The following is an 18,071-nucleotide window of genomic DNA, read 5'->3' on the forward strand; positions in this document are numbered from 1 at the left end:
TTAAACTGATGACGCAGGCCCTCCGCGTCACTCCTCCTTTGTTGCTTTCTGCTTAGGAATAGCTTCTGTCTCTCGGGACAGCCGTTTCTGCTGCAGATTTTCTGATTTCAACTGGTGCCTTCAACTCTCCTGTGATCTGCAACGCTCTGATACCATGTTGAAATTTCTAAGTCTAACACGTTAGTAATTCTTCCTCCATTATCTCGTTTATTTCTCCTACTTATTTATTACTCAACAAATTATTTAACCATATAAATACTGAAAATAAACACAAATGCAGTCTCAACCATCTACAGATCAATAACTGAAAATAACAGACAAACACATAAGGGACACCGTTATTTTGGACAATCGTCCCCGGAAAACCTAATGCAAGAAAACCGATGCAGCATTTCTGAGGGTTTTATCATTATGCAGATTCTTGAGTACAACTAGGGTGCCAAAAATGGCTCACCCAACAAAGGTTGTTACATGGCAGTAATACCTCTTCTCGAAGATAGATATTCAGCCTCTCAGGTCTAGTCTACCCCACGAAAATCCTTTGGGCGCTTCCTCTTGGCCCTGCGTCAGCCTTACTAGCCTCAGCGTAGCTCTTGAAACCTCTGCGTCAGCCTCCTGGCTCTCTGCGTCAGCTCTTGGCCCCTCTGCGTCACCCACGCAAGCCTCTCTGCCTCTACGCAGTCCCCAGCTGTCTCTACGTAGCTCTAACTACCTTTGCGTCAACCTCTTTGGTCTCTGCGTTGGCACTATCCCTGTCTCTCTGTTATGTACTTGATCCAGGTGGATGTTGGTGGCCACCTGCCTATCCCACTTGGACCCCCACAATTGTCTTTTTAGTTTTTCAGTTTCCTTAATTGTAGCACAGTTTACTATTTTTAGCAGTTTTTTGGGTCCTGAACTTCTGGAGCCATTTTGAGCAGTGTTGATAATATCGGTATCGGGAAAATATCGGCGAGGGTCCGGAAAATATCTTATCGGAAATATCGGCAAAATATCGGCAAATATCGGCAAGCATAAAAAATGCATAATATATTCATTTTTTTTCAGATTTCTAAACATATAAAGCAATAACAACATGAAATAAACACATTGGCACATAAATATGAAGAAAACACTGATATATATGATGTCAAATAGAAATGATACATCAAACTTCAAAGGCGATACCAAATCCTGCTGATCCCTGATAGTGATAAATTGATAATTGTCCAATCAAGGACTCAAACAAAAATTAAAATAACATCACATATCCTGCTGATCCCTGATAGTGATAATTGTCCAATCAAGGACTCAAACAAAACAACATCACATATATAAAAGTTTAAAAGTATTTCATCATCATCAGTTATAAACTTATATGTAGCAAAAGTTGCAAAACAAATAAAACTAGCAGCTATCTATCTGAGACCATTGGCCTCTCCCTAGCAGCTTTCTTTCTGTCTTGTTCAGCAATTGCTTCACGAGCTTTTTGTATAACCTCTGCACTAGAAACCATACAAGGCATCACATCTGCTGCATCATATGCAGAGAGTTTAGCCAGATGGTATTTCAATCGTGTAATCCCTCCTGACATCTTGGTCCCACACAAGTTGCATGATATATATGCCTGATTTGCCCCACCAACAGCCTCCCCATACTCCCAAAATGGGTCCAAGGCTTTTGGCATATTTGACATTTGTAGTGAACTTATTCAAACCTAGGGCACAAAAAAAACAAAAAATTGGCATTAAATGAGTATAACTATACAGTGCCCAGCAAACACTCAAGAAACTATTTTAATTTTTAAAGCAACATCTTCATGTTCAGAATTTAAACAACAAAAGCAAGCATAAAAAATGCATAATATATTCATTTTTTTTCAGATTTTTAAACATATAAAGCAATAACAACATGAAATAAAGTTTAAAGTTTAAAGTTAAACACATTGGCACATAAATATGAAGAAAACACTGATATATATGATGTCAAATAGAAATGATATATCAAAGGCGATACCAAATCGTGCTAATCCCTGATAATTGTCCATTCAAGGACTCAAATGTGGAGAACCAATACAAAATAACATCACATATAATAATAAAAGTATCTCATCATCATGAGTTACATGTAGCATAACAAATAAAACTAGCAGCTATCTATCTACTGCCCTCTCCCCCTTTTACGGGAAAACATGATGGGCTGTTTGTCAGGCCTGCCCCTAGTAGTAGAAGGCCCTGACACTGCCTCTGCACCTAATGTCAAATAATGAGTGATAGGCATGGAGCTATGCTCTCCTATATCTATAGCAGATGGTGTTGATGCTGATGCTCCCGCAGTGTCCTCCTCCAGCTCCTCCTGCTCCTCCTCTAAGTGCTGCTGCTCCTCTGACTCCGAGTCCTCCTCTTGCTGCCCCTGCTCTAATGGATCATCTGCCACTGGCTCCTCCAACCATGAAGGTGACTCCTCCAATATGGGCTCCTGAGACTCCACCCTCCACGGAGACAATACATCAATATTGTCTAAGGAAATGGCATCTGGATCCACTGGTGATTCTATTTGCCTCACTCGAAGTCGGATGTTGTAATGCACATACACCAAATCGTTGAGGCGTGCGAACTCCAACCTGTAAGAGTGTCAAAAAAAGTAATGAGTCTTGACTCTTGACTCTTGACACTTGAAGGTCATAAATTAAAAATTAAAAATTACAATAAGTGTAATTGCTCAACTGAAGGCTTGAGTTCAAAGTTATACCTGTTGCGCTTTTTGGCGTGTATTTTCTCAAATACACTCCAATTGCGCTCACACCCTGAAGAGCTACATGTTTGACTCAAGATTCGTATAGCCAAATTTTGCAAATTTGGTGCCCGTGCACCATAGCTTCGCCACCAAAGATCTACAACAAAATAATGAAATAAAAAATTCAAAAACTTAAAAGTTAAAACATAATTAAATTCAAATTTCTAATTTCTAATGAGTGATGACTTGTCACTTACGTGGCATGAAGAGGGCCCTTTCCTTAATGGCATCATCAAAGCCAAATAGGCCAACACAATCCTGATAACTCTGTACCTCGCGCTTGATTTTGCTACGAAGCTCAGAATCAGGTACCATCCTCTGAATACAGGTATGGAGCCCTTCCATCACCTCGCCATCAAAACGAAACTTGCATTTGTATGCAAATGCAGGGTTGAGGAAGAGTGCTGCTGCATGAATGGGTCGATGAAGCATCCCTGTCCACCGACTATCGATCACATCCCATAACATCATCTGCCTATTAAGGCCAGCAGAACCCTTGTCTGCATAATAGGAACGAATGGCCTCCTTGGCCCTATCCATGCCCTCATACAAATAAGGCATTGCAGGCTTCTCTCCATCCACCAATCTAAGAACCTTTACTATAGGTTCGCTAACTGCACATGCTTCTTCTACTCCACGCCAAAATGTCTCAGAGTACACCATTTTTTCAATGGCTTTCCCATCAGGGCTCCTGCTGTATCTACAACCACGCCAATCATTAGACACAAACATTTGCTTCAACTCGTACTGACATCGAAGCAAAGACTGAAGAGTAATAAAGGTTGTGGCAAAACGTGTGATGGCAGGACGCCGCAACTCCTTGTTTCTAGTGAACCTCCTCATAAGGCTAAGAACCAAAGCATGGTTATAAATAAACTTGGGGATGCTCCTAGCCATATCAACTGCCTCCTTGATGAAGGAGAGTTTCCCCATATCCTCAAGCAACAAATCAAGACAATGCGCTGCACATGGAGTCCAGAACAATGTGGGATGCCTCTCCATAAGCATTCTGCCGGCAGACACATAATTAGCTGCATTGTCTGTTACGACTTGCACCACATTCTGCACACCAATCTCCTGAATGAACCCATCTAACAACTCACATATCGTTGCTGCATCTTTGATATGTTCTGATGCATCCAACGATTTAATAAACATGGTACCTTTAGGACAATGTACCAAGAAATTTAGAAGGGTCCTACCCTTCCTATCTGTCCAACCATCAGACATCACTGTGCATCCAGTGACTTCCCATGTCTGTTTCAACTCCGCCAATCTAGAGTTGATGTCCTCTTTTTCTGCTTGAAGAATTGGCCCCCGCAACTCCTCATATGTGGCACTTTTGTACCCTGGGCCCACAACAGCAATAGCATCACACATTGGTTGCCAAAATGGATTGGTTTTTGTGATGCTGAGAGGTAAGTCGCTCCAATAAATACACCTCCCCATGACTCTATCTGCTTCTTCCTTCTCCTTTTTTTTGACAAGCGATTTTATGCCAGGTTGTGCTCCAGCTCCTGTTCGTGGAACAAAAAATGATGACCTCGCATTCACACTAGCATGTGATGGTGTGCCAGTTGTGGAGCCCCTCCCACTAGCGCCAGTAGGACCACTACCCTGAACATCATAATCAGGAGAAGATATCCCAAAAGATCTACCTGCACGTTCAGCTTTGTTTCTTTCCGCCTCTTCCTTCTTTCTCTCCTTTTCTTCAATTGCCTCAATAGCTTTTCGTATAAGCTCCGGACTAGAAACTTTACAAATGCCAACATCATGTCCAGGGAGTCTAGCAAGATGGTATTTCAGTCGTGTAACCCCACCTGTCATCTTGTCCCCACACAATTTGCATGAAAGATATGCACGATTTGTCCCACCATCAGGGATCCCATACTCCCAAAATGGGTCCAAGTTTTTTGGCATATTTGTATTTTGTAGTGGGCTAACTCAAAAGGAAACCTACAGCACCAAAAAAAATTTGGAATTAGTAACTTAATAACTTAATAAGTAATACGAATTTACGAAATTCCATGGGTGCAGGTCTCAATATCAAATCCTCATTCTTCAAAGACAAATGGACTAAACTTTAACAAAGTTCTACAAGAAAAATCCAAAGGTCTTGAAAGAAAATTAAATTTTTAATAGGTGAATATCAATATACATCCAAAGATATTTGCAGGAACTTTAAGTCTCATGACATTTATAGTCAAGTAGCTCGATCTTAAACTCAGCAGAATAGTGTTGTAGAGAGGAATGGCAAAACAATTATACAGATGACAAGAATCATTCTTGAGCTGATAGTTCTCTATGGGTGCCAAAGCAGACCTATCGCCTTTGCCGCCTTTGTTGGAAGGGGAAACTTACATGTCTATGTTGTGACTCAGTAATAGAAGACTATATGATGCATCATTTTTCTGTTCATTAACCAAATAAGATGCATTATAGGAAAACAATGCCCAAGGGTAAGAATCTGACAAAAGAGTTTTTGGGCTGAAACAGTGCATACAGTAGTGTATCTGTTGAATAGAAGTCAACAAAAGCAGTGAGAAACTTCACGCCTAAAGAAGCATGGATCAGCCAGAAATGACTGGTGAATTGTATTTGAGTGTTTAGGTGTAATTTTTGTGTTCATGTTCAAAAGTGAAAAAAAGAACACTGAAATTGGAGAATGAAAGCAAGAAGTATACTTTCTCATCCTTACTGGGGTGCTTTGGCATTCATTCCTTTGGATAGTTGTTGGGTGGAAGGATCCTCTCTCCAACATGAACCGTCTAATTCCTGATAGAATAGCGATGCCAATTTATTTCCTTATATTTCCTTTCCATCATATCTTCTTTTCATATTCTAATTCTCGCAATCCCTTTTATGTTTTCAATATTTGATACCTCTCCATGTACTTCCATTTCTAAGAAGGCCAAAATAGAATTTTTACAGCTTAATGTTAATTGTGGGGAGCTATTATTCCTGAATCTGGATTGAGTTTATGTATTCTAATTGTTTCTCTAGAATTAGGTACAATAGGGATTCTTATATGCACAGTGCATTTTAAATTTGCACGCACATGGATTGACACCTGATGATCCCTTTGCTAAAATTGTTGTATGTGTTCAGTGTTACCTGGGAGAGGGTCACCAATGAGGCTATTACAGAACTCCTATTTTAGAATTTCTCAAGCTTGTTTTTCTTCACTCTTAGTCCCAGTGAAGAAAGATGAATTAAAGGTGGGCCAAAATCAGATGATCAGTCTTGTTCGAATTTGAGAATGGACTGAGAATCACAGCAAGCCAATCCCGATTGCTGGTTGAAGCAGGTTACATGTCATCTGATATCTATCTTGCATAGAAGTGGAACCCATGTATTGTTCTTCATGAATATAATGTGATCTGTCAAGAACAGAAAAAGATAAGCATTTGCATGTGCCATGCAATTGCATTACAGACTCTATATATAAACGATGAATTAAGTGCAATACTATAGACTCTAGAGTCTAGAGCATAAGGCAGACGTCAAAGTTCAAACAATCCCAAATCTGTTCTAAGGTTTAACGAAATGGTTTGAAACCTCAGAATGTTACATGGAACTTTAAGTTTAAAGTGACCGTCCATATCGTGGCAGCAGACAGAGGGCTTCTAGGGTTCGGTTTTCTTTTCATAAAGGCAGCTTGAGTTCCTAGACAGAACAACTTCCTTATCACATTGCTGGACGAGTTTCTTCGTTTCCTGAGCTGCATATTGGTAGTAGACTGGAGTATAATGAATGTGGGAGTAGTGTATTCATATTGAATCTTGATATAACCAGCATCCGGCATACCTGTAAAGTTGTTAACCCTCCGCAGCGGTGCTTCAAACTTCAAACCCTCCGCAGCCACCGTTCGCAGCGTCTCCAGCTCTCACGAAACCGAAATGGTGAAACGAAAACCCTAAACCCATTTTATAAAGGCTGCCGGCGATATTTATGGTCGTCTCGCGCTATTTGGGAAAATATCGCCGAAATCTCGTGCATATCGCGATAAATTCGAAACTATAAAATATCGCGATTTTTTCCTGCCGAAATCTCGTTTCACAGAAAATCGCGCGATATTTACGAATATCGCCGAAATATCGGCGATATTATCAACACTGATTTTGAGGCCCTAAACGACGTTTTTTGGAAAACTGGGAGCAACATAAATCCATATATACTTATTGTTCATCCCAAAGTTGTATTCCTCGAATAGATCTTTCTAACGAGGTATTGTGTGCATCAAATGGAGATCGTATGCCAAAGTTACGACCCCTGGAAGTTGATGTACCAATTTATCCAAAACGAGGCCCATAGTTTGGCGCTTCATCTCCTATGGTTAGGTTTTTGGATGGTTAGGGTTCTCCATTGTTTCTCAACAATAAATAGGCTTTCGAGCCTCATTGTAAGACAATTCAGAAGCATGTAGCCGCCACGTCTCTTCTCAGAGATAAGCTACCATCACCCTAGCTGGTTTATTTCCATTTCTGTTTGTAAGCATATTTCAGTATTTTACATTAATGAAATGCAGTATTATTTCTGTTGCATCTCTATGCTTATGATTATCTCTGTAATTTGTTGCGTTCCTGTTTAAATCTGGATCAATGGTATCAGAGCAGTCTGCTTTTTCTTTGTTTTTCTTTGCATGTCCCCAACGAGGTCGGGATATAAGGAGTTAGGTCTTGAATTGGTCGAACCTTTGCAAGACCAACCTCGCAAATCCCAACTGCCTCCCATGGCGGATGAAAGGAAAGACGAGGGAGCAAGAGATCCTATCAAAATCTTGCTCGAAGAGGCCCTCGAGCGACAAAAGAACGCGATGATGGAAAACTTTGCCCAAATCCTTCAGCGGCTACCCAAGGGCAACACATCTACTTCCAACAGCTACGCTGGAAACGCCACACCCTTTAAGGTACAAGTTAACTTTGAAATCCCCATATTCAAGGGTCAGATAGACGCAAATGCTATAGATAAATGGTTAAATTTGCTAGATGTTTATTTTTCTGTTCATGAATTTTCCAGTTGGGAAAAGATCACCTTTGCACTTTTCAAAGCAGCTCCCCACGTCAAGGACTGGTGGGAAATCTACTGCGAGTAAAAGGATGAAAGTACGAGCTCACTATTTTCAACCGCACCTACTTGGAATTCATTCCGGGATGCCATCAAGGAGTAGTACTACCCTATCAAGAGCTATGAGGACAAATACATAAAGTGGACCACGCTGCGGTAGGGAAGGGACCAAGATGTGTCGAAGTTCACAAATATTTTTCATACCCTTCGCACAAAATTGGGTATCAAGGATTCTGAACTGCATTTGGTACTCAAATACCGCGGTTGTCTACATAGATACATCCAAGACGAGATGGAGTTCCTGAACATCTCCTCGCTCGGCACAACATACCGATACACTGTCAAGATCGAGCAGAAGTTTAAACAAAAGAGGAGAGAATTTGGATCTGCAAATCTGAAGAACCAAGGACAAAGCCAAGGCGGGGTGACCCAAGACAACCCGCCGAGGCCGCAAGAAAAGAACAACACCATGAAATCAAAGAAGGACACGGGAAAGTGGTGTGAGTTCCATAAGAGCCCCACTCATAACACAAGTGAGTGTCGAACCAAGCAGTCGCTGGTGGCCGAGTTGAAGGCTTCAAAATCAGATGCATATTCCGACCCTGAGTCAGAACCTGACAAGGGGTATGACAAAGGGAAGCAAATCATTGATGTGGAGCCCAATGCCACTGTTGCCACCGCCAAGGTTCAGAAGATTGAGCCTGAAGATATAGAGGAGGGGGAACATCTTTTCCACTCACAGATGTGGGTGAAGGGTTCGCCACTGCAATTCATTGTCAACAGTGACAACCAAAAGAACCTCATTTCAACAGAGGTCATGAAGCGGTTGGGACTACCGACCATACCACACCCGCAACCGTACAGCATCGGGTGGCTTCACCAAGGACGAGATCTTCGAGTCCGCTAGCAGTGTCACCTTCCCTACAACATCAAGCCCTTCACAGATGAGGTATTGTGTGATTTTGCACCGCTTGATGTTTGTGATGTATTATTAGGCCAACCATACTTGTGGAGGTAACATGTTGTTTATGAGTCAAGGCCTCGCACTATTATTATTTCTTTGTGTAATACATTATACAGGATACCGGAGGTAGCCCCACCTACCGCCACTTCTTTAATCTCTGCTAAGAAAGGCAGTAAGATCATCTCCCAGGCTAGGAAATTTATTTTTTGTCTGGTTCACCCTAAAAGTAAGGGGAAGATCGTAGCCACATCCATGGCCCCTGTGAAGGAATCCACCACGCAGCAGAAGCAGGTGGATCTGATCATGAAAGAAGACAGGGACATCTTCTCCTCACTGACAGGGGTATCGTTGCACTGTCAGGTCAAGCATTCGTTCGATCTGACTTCCGGAGCACCTCTACCCAATGAGCCGATCTATCGTCACTCCATTGTGGAAAATGCCAAGTACAAGCAGCGACATGATCAACATCAAGTGCCACACAAGTTTCAGGTGGGCGACAAAGTCTAGTTGCAGCTACAGAAAGAACGTCTTACAAGAGCCCATCAAAAGCTCAGACCACTCCGATATGGTCCTTACACCATTACCAAGGTTGTGAAAAACAATGCTTTGGAGCATAGCATTCCCCCATTCCTTCGCTTGCACTGAGTGTTCAATGTGGACCACCCTCGACTATGCTTCTCACCATTACTGGACATAACAGAGGTTGCAGAACAGCTCACCAGGGACCAAGTTTAACACAAGTTTCCTCACCTCATGGAGGAACTCAACGCAATGGGGACCATTGCGTCCTAAGGGGGGAGGAATGATCCAGGTGGATGTTGGTGGCCACCTACCTATCCCACTTGGACCCCCACAACTATCTCTTTCGGTTTTTCAGTTTTCTTAATTGTAGCACAGTTTACTATTTTTAGCAGTTTTTCGAGTCCCGAACTTCCGGAGCCGTTTTGAGGCCCTAAACAACGTTTTGTGGGAAAACTAGGAGCAACAGGGGTCCATGAACTGATGTTTCTCATCCCAAAGTTGTAGTCCTTGAATAGTTATTTCTAACGAGGTATTGTGCGTGTCAAACGGAGATCGTACGCCAAAGTTACGACCCCGGGAAGTTGATGTACCAATTTACCCAAAACAAGGCCCATAGTTTGGCGCTTCATCTCCTAAGGTTAGGTTTTTGGATGTTTAAGGTTTTCCACTATTTCTCAACAATAAATAGGCCTTTGAACCTCATTGTAAGACAGTTCAGAGGCATGCAGCTGCCACATCTCTTCTCAAAGATAAGCTACCATCGCCCTAGCTGGTTTATTTCTATTTCTGTTTGTAAGCATATTTCAGTATTTTACAATAATGAAATGAAGTATTATTTCTGTTGTATCTCTGTGCTTATGGTTATCTCTGTAATTTGTTGCATCCCTGTTTAAATCCGGATCAGTACTCACTGCCCCTCACTGCAACAGACCACTAGCTCGAATTTTCTCAGCAAGCCCCGCTCCAGAAAATCGAACTAACTGATTAGTTTTGGTGTGTCTCCAACTTACCTTCAAGCTTCCTCTTATACTTTTTCTGTTGAGTCTTCAACAGCTGAGATTAAGTCCCTAATCAATGGCTAAGATTAGATTTGGCTTGATCCATGTCATTTAGAACCTTCTCACCCAGTTTTATATTAATACCCATTAATATTTTTATTTTCCCAAGTTTAGACTTAGGAACCCATTAAAAATATTAATTATTTTAATATCTCTCTAACCGGGTGGAATTTCCCCAAACTACTTCTGCATTTTGGAGATCTCATGTGCTTTAGCCTCTCCACCAATTTTCATGGCTAGAGCACATCCGATACTACTCCAAATCAACATCACTGAGCAACCTGCTAACTCATATAACTCTTTACAAGCCATTCTAACTGCATTTTTAGATAAGTTTGGAGAGAAGAAGGAAAATAGATATTTGATCAACGCCATTAGCAATATGAAGAAAAATGAAAATGAAACCACGGAGGAGTTTAACAAAAGATTCAATGGATTAGTAAAAAGCATGCCTGCTATTGTTAAACCTCCTGATGAATTTCTTTTATACTCATATCTGGATGCTTTTGGTGTTGACACTACTTATGAGTTGAAGAGGAAGGAGCTTGTGAATTTAGGTGTAGCTCAAACTGAAGCCTTAAAAATGGAAAAGGCTAGAAAGCAATGAGGAAAGTCTGAACTTCCTGGTTTCACTAGACGGCCATCGAAACCAAATGATTCCAAAGGCAAGGCCAGAGAAGAGACTACACATGATTCGAGTTAACCCAACTCATCAAGAGTATGCAGGCAAATCACACCAGTCAAATGAATGCTATCCAAAATCAATTAGTGGCCATGGAAAGAAATCAAGGTGGGAGATTCCCAGGACCCAAATAGAGGAAATGATAGATGGCAAAAGAGAGGACCTCCCAATGACCATAGGCCACCTAATCCACTTGAGTCTACAAACTTAGTTAATGATTCCATACCTTATTGTAGACCTTGTGATAACATGCATGATGAACTCACTTGTCCTTATGCAAGAAGGATCCTAGAAGGAGATATGGTGAGAACAAGTGAGCAAATCAATGTAGTTGGAAAAGAGCATCATTTGTCCTTGGAAAATTGGATGGGAGTTATGGAGAGTAGTAAGAAGGTAAATAAAAAGTCTCCATCCTCCTATAGTATAAATTTTTTTGAAGATTTGGATAGGATCACTGAGTTATATGGAAAGAAGCCTTCATCAACTCATATTTTAGAGATAGCCAAGGATAAGGAAAGAGGAAAGAATAAAGAAAGAAATCATAGTAAATCTTTCACTCCACCCACATCGAAATTGAATATTGACTTGGGAGGATGGATTAATAATGCTAAGATTTTAGTTCCTGTCACTGAAATCATGAAGATTCCCTCCCAAAGATATAAATTGTTGAAAGCCATTGATGCTCCCAATGGAAAAGAAATGTCTAATTTTTCTAAGGATAGATATGAGGATGCCCCTATCACTCTGCAAAGTAGTGATATGTGTAGAGATAACAGAGACCACCAACCTTTTTTCATCACTATGTTGGTCAATGGAATGCTTTTACACAATTGCATGTTTGAATCTGGGGCATCATCTTGTGTTATGACTAAGAAAGTCATGAATCAGTTAGTTTTTGAAGATTTCTAGACCTTACCACAACATTTGTGCAATGGATTCAAAGATCATTGAAGTTTTTGGTTTGATAAAAGATCTTCAAGTCCACTTAGTTGTACATCCTGACATTATGATCACCATGGATATTGTGGTGATTGATGTCCCTGATGCTTGGGGGATGTTATTGTCTAGAAAGTGGGGCGCTGATATTGGGAGTAGTTTGCAAATGGATTTAAGTTATGTTACCATCCCTAATAGTGAGGGAATCATGGTTAGATTGGATCGGGAATTGGAGAGAAAGTTTCATATAGAAAATCCCAAGGAGCCTCATAATGAAATTGTGTATGAATCTGATAACTTGGGAAACTATGTTATCCTAGCTAATTCTTTTCCTCCTTCGGAGAAAGATGTAGATTGTAAGAAAGATGGAGTTTGGCACATGAATTTTGATGGTGCCCATTCTAGGTATGGTAAGGGTGTTGGAATTGTCCTTACCTCCCCACTTGGTCACATATTCAAGTTTGCCTATAGATTGGAATTCAATGCAACCAATAATGTAGCAAAGTATGAGGCTCTATTGTTGGGTCTTGAGTTGGCAAAAGACTTGAGGATAAAGTTGCTTAGTATCAAGGGGGATTTTGATCTAGTCATTCTTCAAACTAAGAATCAATTTGCATGCAAGAATGATAGATTAAAGAAGTATGGAAATGTTGTTTGGGATAATATGGAATATTTTGATGCATTAGACCTTCAAGCAATTCCTAGGGAAGGAAATAAACAAGTTGATGAGCTAGTTGTTGTTGCATCTACATTACAGCTTGGAGAGAACTTGATGCATGATAAATTTAAGATGGAGATTATATTTATGCCATCAGTTCCTAATAATCTTGAGCATTGGCAAATCTTTAATAAGCCGAGTGGTTCATTTTTTAAATAACATGGAGGAATTTTCTAAATTTAAGGCTGGCTACAAAGAGGAAGGATGTGATTATGAGGAGTGTAATGTGGTGACAAATCCCACTCCTAGGGAACGTGTAGCCTTGGAGCAAATGTTTGACAAACATGATGCTTCAAAGAGAAAAGATGATAAGAAAATTGACCCAAGGGAACTCATTGAAGTGAATATTGGTACCCCTCATGATCCAAAGATTATTAAAATAGGTAAGGGTACCAATGAGCAAGAAAGGAATAATTTAATAAATTTACTTCATGAATATAGAGATGTTTTGGCTTTTTCATATGATGGGTTGAAAGGTTATAGGGAAGATGTTATGGAACATATTATCCCTCTTAAGGATGAAAATTCCAAACCCTTTAGGCAGAAACTTAGGCAAATCAATCCTAAGTTAGTTCCCTTGGTGCAAAAAGAATTGCAAAAGATGCTTCAGGCTGGTATTATTGCTCACACTAGGCATTCCACATGGTGTTCAAACTTGGTTATTGTAAGGAAGAAGAATGGATCAATCAGGCTATGTCTAAATTTTTGAAATCTTAATTTAGCTTGTAAAAAAGATAATTACCCTTTACCTAATATGGAAACATTATTGCAAAGAGTAACAAGATCTAGAATGATGTCTTTATTAGATGGATTTTCAGGATACAACCAAGTCTTGGTGAAGAAGAAGGATAGACATAAGACAATATTCACCATACCATGGGGTACTTTTGAATATTTGAGGATGCCTTTTGGATTAACGAACGTTGGAGAAACTTTTCAAAGGGCTATGGACTATACCTTTAAGGGTCTAATTGGGAAATTTATTGAGATCTATCAAGATGATTTAACTGTTTTTTCTAAAAATGGAATTTCCCATATAGACCACCTAAGGCAAATTTTTGATAGGTGTAGAGTATGGAATATCCTTAAATCCTGCTAAATATATTTTTGGAGTGACTGAAGGGAAGTTCTTTGGTCACATCATTTCAAAGGATGGGATCAAGATTGACCCTGAAAGAGTTGAGGCTATTCAAAAGATTTCTTTGCCTCATAATACTAAAACCCTTCAATCCTTCTTAGGAAAGATTAATTTTCTTAGAAGGTTCATTCCAAATTACGCTGAGATTGCCAAACCCATCCAAACCCTCTTAAAGAAAGATGTTAAGTTTGTTTGGGGAAATGAGGGTAGAAAAGGTTTTTAGGAAATAAAGGATTCTATTGGCAAAGCACCTGTTCTAGTGAGCCCTAATTATTCAAAGGAGTTTTTGATTTTCTCTTTTGCATCTGAAGATGCTATTGTTGGGGTGTTGCTTCAAAAGAATAATGAAGGGCATGAACAACCTATTGCTTTTATGAGTAGGTCCCTTCAAGGGTCTAAGTTGAAGTATAGCACCATGGAGAAGCAAGCTTATGCTTTAGTCAAGTCTCTTAAACATTTCAGAGTTTATGTGGGGTATTCTAGGATAATTGCATTTGTTCCCCACTCTGCTATAAAGGATATTTTAGTCCAAGCGGATTGCTTAAGAACTCGAGCTAGGTGGGTCTCGAAGATTCAAGAATATGATTTGGATATTAGACCTACCAAGCTTGTGAAAGGCCAGGGATTGGCCAAAATCTTGACTGAAGGAAATGAGAAAGCGATAGGAATGATTTGTCAAAATGATTTGGAATCAGTTTCATCAGATTCAAAGATTGGGTCAACTTGAATGGTATAAAGACATTATTTATTATTTGCAAAACTTATCATGTCCTAACCATTTAGTTGGCCACAAGAGAAAAGCATTAAGGCTTACAAAAAATAAGTATTGCATTATGGAGGATGGTCTAGGTTGGAAAAATCTGAAGGGGATAATACTTAGGTGTGTTGATGAAGTTGAAGCAAAAAAACTTCTATCTGACTTTCATTCAGGATTTTGTGGAGGGCATTATGCTGCTAAGACTACTACCCAAAAAATCTTGAGATCCAGTTATTTTTGGCCTTCTAGTTTTGTTGATGTACACAATTATGTTAGAGGTTGCCAAGCTTGTCAATTATTCACTGGGAAGCAGAAGTTAGCTTCTTTGCCTCTTCAGCCTGTGATCCTAGAGGCTCCCTTTCAACATTGTGGGCTAGATTTTATAGAGAAATTTAATGAAAATTCAAGTAATGGCTACTCATGGATTATAATTGCCACTGATTATTTTACTAAATGGGTAGAGGCCATCCCTACAAAACTTGCCACCGACAAAGTAGTGATTGATTTTCTTGAAGATAAGAGTATCACTCGTTTTGGTGTCCCTGCCAAGATTACTACTGACAATGCCAAGGCTTTTAGCTCTGCTAAATTCTCATCATTTTGCTTTAAGTATGGCATTGTTTTATCCCATTCATCAAACTACTATCCTCAGGGTAATGGCTTAGCAAAGTCTAGTAATAAGAATTTGATAACCATAATAAAGAAGATATTAGGGGATAACAAACGAGCATGGGATAGTAAAATCAAATATGCTTTGTGGGCTCATACGATAACCAAGAAGAGTTCTACTGGGAAGAGTCCCTTTGAGTTAGTTTATGGCTTGGATGTTACCCTTCATGTGCATTTGAGGCTACCAGCTTACCAATTGCTACAAAGTTTTACATCTAATAAAGATGTTGTGCAACATAGGATTGACCAAATTGTAGAATTGGATGAAACCAGAAGAAGAGTCTTTGAGCATTGTTGTAAAAATCAATCTAAGGTAAAAAGAAATTTTGACAAATCATCTAAGAATAGAATGTTTTCTAACAGTGAGATGGTTTTGCTATGGGATAGCAGGAATGAAAAGCCAGGTAATCATGGTAAGTTTGACAGTTTGTGGCTTGGACCATACATTATCAGGGAAACAGCGGGACAAAATTCCTACCATTTGAGCACTTAGGATGGAGAACCACTTGAGTTACGTGTGAACAGCCAACTGTTCAAATTGTTCTACAAAGAAAATATCTGATGCCATGGAGCATCTGTTTGTATCATATTTCTAACCTTATCCCTTGTCATTTTTGTTTAATTAGTTTTATTTCATGAATAAATTGTCATTTATGCTCTTAGAATAAATTTCCGTTTCTTAATTTCTGTACTTTATTTCATTTGATGATATTTTGAATGGATACTGCTGATATATGTCTATTATCGATGGATGCAGATTCTAAGTTCTTGCACACTATCACTTCAGATCTAGCATGCATCCCCATATGGAGCCAAATATTGATCACTAGGATGACACCTGATGATTATATGAAAGACTCCATGCCCAAAGATGATCCAGAGGGCACTTGTACCATCAGATATCATCAGTCAATGGAGTTTTTTAACTCTACTTCTATCTTCTCATCATTTTTTTTGTACCCAGATTCCACACCCTACAAGGAATTGTAATAAGTGATACTAGTAATTATGAGTTTTGAGTCCATAACAGGCCTAGGATGTTGGGAATCGATCAACAAACGAGTACATCTTGGAGTGTTTTTTTTATCTGGTTAATTATCCCTTCTTTTTGAGAGGCAAATAATTTTCTGGTATTTTTCACTCACTTTTTACCCCAAAGTCGGGGTGACGATTTGAAGGTTGAGCCCCTAACACATCTTAGTGTTTAGAGTCAATGTATATTACCATACTAGATCACACAAAAAAATTCGTGGAATTTGGTTAGGTCTAGGTAGTCATTTTTTAAATTTTTAGATTTTCGACACTGTGGAAATTGCTAATAAAATTGTATTTTTAATGTAACAAGTGATGTCTAGAGAAGTTGTATGGGTTATGAGTAATAAAATTTGCATCTCTCACCCTGAAATTTCTACTGTGACACACTTTGAGGAGTTAAAAATGTGTTTTGAACCCTCAAAATCCACTTTTCCTAAGTTTAGTGGGAAATCTAGCAATTAATTAAGCCAAAAATTAAATAAATGGAGAAAAATAAATATCCACACATGCTAAATGTTGTGGAAATGAGGTGGAAAATTATGGGGGAGTTAAAGTGAAGTCCCAAGGTGATGTGGACTCCTAAAATCAAGGAAAGAACATGTGCTCAAATAAAATCGAATTTCTGGCATTAAATGAGAAAGTTGCTTACTTGGAAATTCGAATTTGTAAAGTTAATGCACATTTGGGAGGATTTGGGAGAATATTTGCTCGAGATTTTTGTAAATTCAAATTTGACACATAAGGGAAGAAGAAAATGATGTCCACTTGCTAGAATTCGATTTTTACACTTGGCATTGGAACTCCATTCAACAAATTTGAATTTCTCTTTGGGATTGTCACCTCATGCCACTTGTTTAATCACTTCTACATTAAGATTGGCTCCCATATTTCTATATAATAGAGCCTTGAGTTCTCATTTAATCAATTGAAAATGAGCTATTGTGTTTGGGGAATCGCTGTGTTAGGCCCCTATACTACTAGTGTAACCCCTTACTGTTATTAGTACAACCCACTTATTATACTGATGTACCCATGTAGTGCCCATATTGTTACTATTGTGCCACATAGAAGCCCACTATTGTTATTATTGTGCCCTCACATTATTATTGTTATGTCGGCTTTGATTATGTTATGACCCCTTAGACTCCTATATATAGAAAGGAGGTCTTTTCATTTGTATCATCGAAGAATTGCTCATTTATGTAATGTAAAGGAGGTTTCCCCCTTGAAGAGGCTGAATTCTAAGGCGTGGATCTCTCTTTACTATCTTTTTGTGAGCTGGTTTCATAACATTTGGTATCAGAGCTTTGGATTCTAGGGTTTCGCTGCTCCAAACAGGTCATCGTGGCATTTTCGCTATAACTATTTTTCTGCGACGTTTTAAAAGCTAAAAAAAAAACCATTTCAGAAGAAATCGCGCTGAACCTCGGGTCCGAATTTCAAAGCTTTTCGCACTATATTTGCGGAGATATGATCTGAGGAAGTTGGTCTTTTTGCAGAGTCCTGAATTACATTCCAAACAGGTGACCTGGGGAAAATCGTCATAACTTTCTCTCTGAGCATTGGATTGAAATTTTGTAAGAAGTTACAGAAAGAGGATAGGCTGTAGTTTCTTGTATATATTTTGCAGAGCCAAAGGTCAAAACGGTGACACGTGGCACTTCATACAATTTCGCTCTTCTGGAAAGGTCTATAATCAGGTCATCTTGGGAGATTGTGCATAATTCTTTCTTGGAGAATCCAATTTGGA

At 39.4% G+C, this 18,071-nt stretch overlaps 2 protein-coding genes across 4 annotated transcripts in view; both read right to left on the bottom strand.

The window, feature by feature from the left end:
* LOC149153871 (inositol-pentakisphosphate 2-kinase-like) overlaps nt 1-18,071 on the bottom strand; it is a 173,892-nt gene that overhangs the window by 65,334 nt on the left and 90,487 nt on the right. The window lies entirely within an intron of this gene.
* On the bottom strand, nt 1,933-10,698 carry LOC149153872 (uncharacterized). The gene is made up of 3 exons (XM_089439350.1): nt 10,668-10,698; nt 2,731-2,872; nt 1,933-2,602 (listed from the first exon to the last, which is right to left on the bottom strand). Exons 1-3 carry the CDS (start codon nt 10,696-10,698, stop codon nt 2,140-2,142), a joined length of 636 nt encoding a protein of 211 aa, XP_089295476.1. The 3' UTR covers nt 1,933-2,139.

Source organism: Pinus tabuliformis, chromosome 9 (assembly GCF_031772625.1).
Source record: "Pinus tabuliformis cultivar Carrire ecotype Pingquan chromosome 9, CPIR1, whole genome shotgun sequence".
Lineage (NCBI taxonomy): Eukaryota > Viridiplantae > Streptophyta > Pinopsida > Pinales > Pinaceae > Pinus > Pinus tabuliformis.

Coding starts and splice junctions, on each gene's coding strand:
- LOC149153872 (XM_089439350.1), bottom strand. CDS start 10,698: ATGGCTTGTAAAGAGTTATATGAGTTAGCAG. Junction 2,873..10,667: donor AGAGTTATATGAGTTAGCAG/GTTGCTCAGTGA, acceptor ATTTTGTTGTAG/ATCTTTGGTGGCGAAGCTAT. Junction 2,603..2,730: donor CACGCCAAAAAGCGCAACAG/GTATAACTTTGA, acceptor ACACTCTTACAG/GTTGGAGTTCGCACGCCTCA.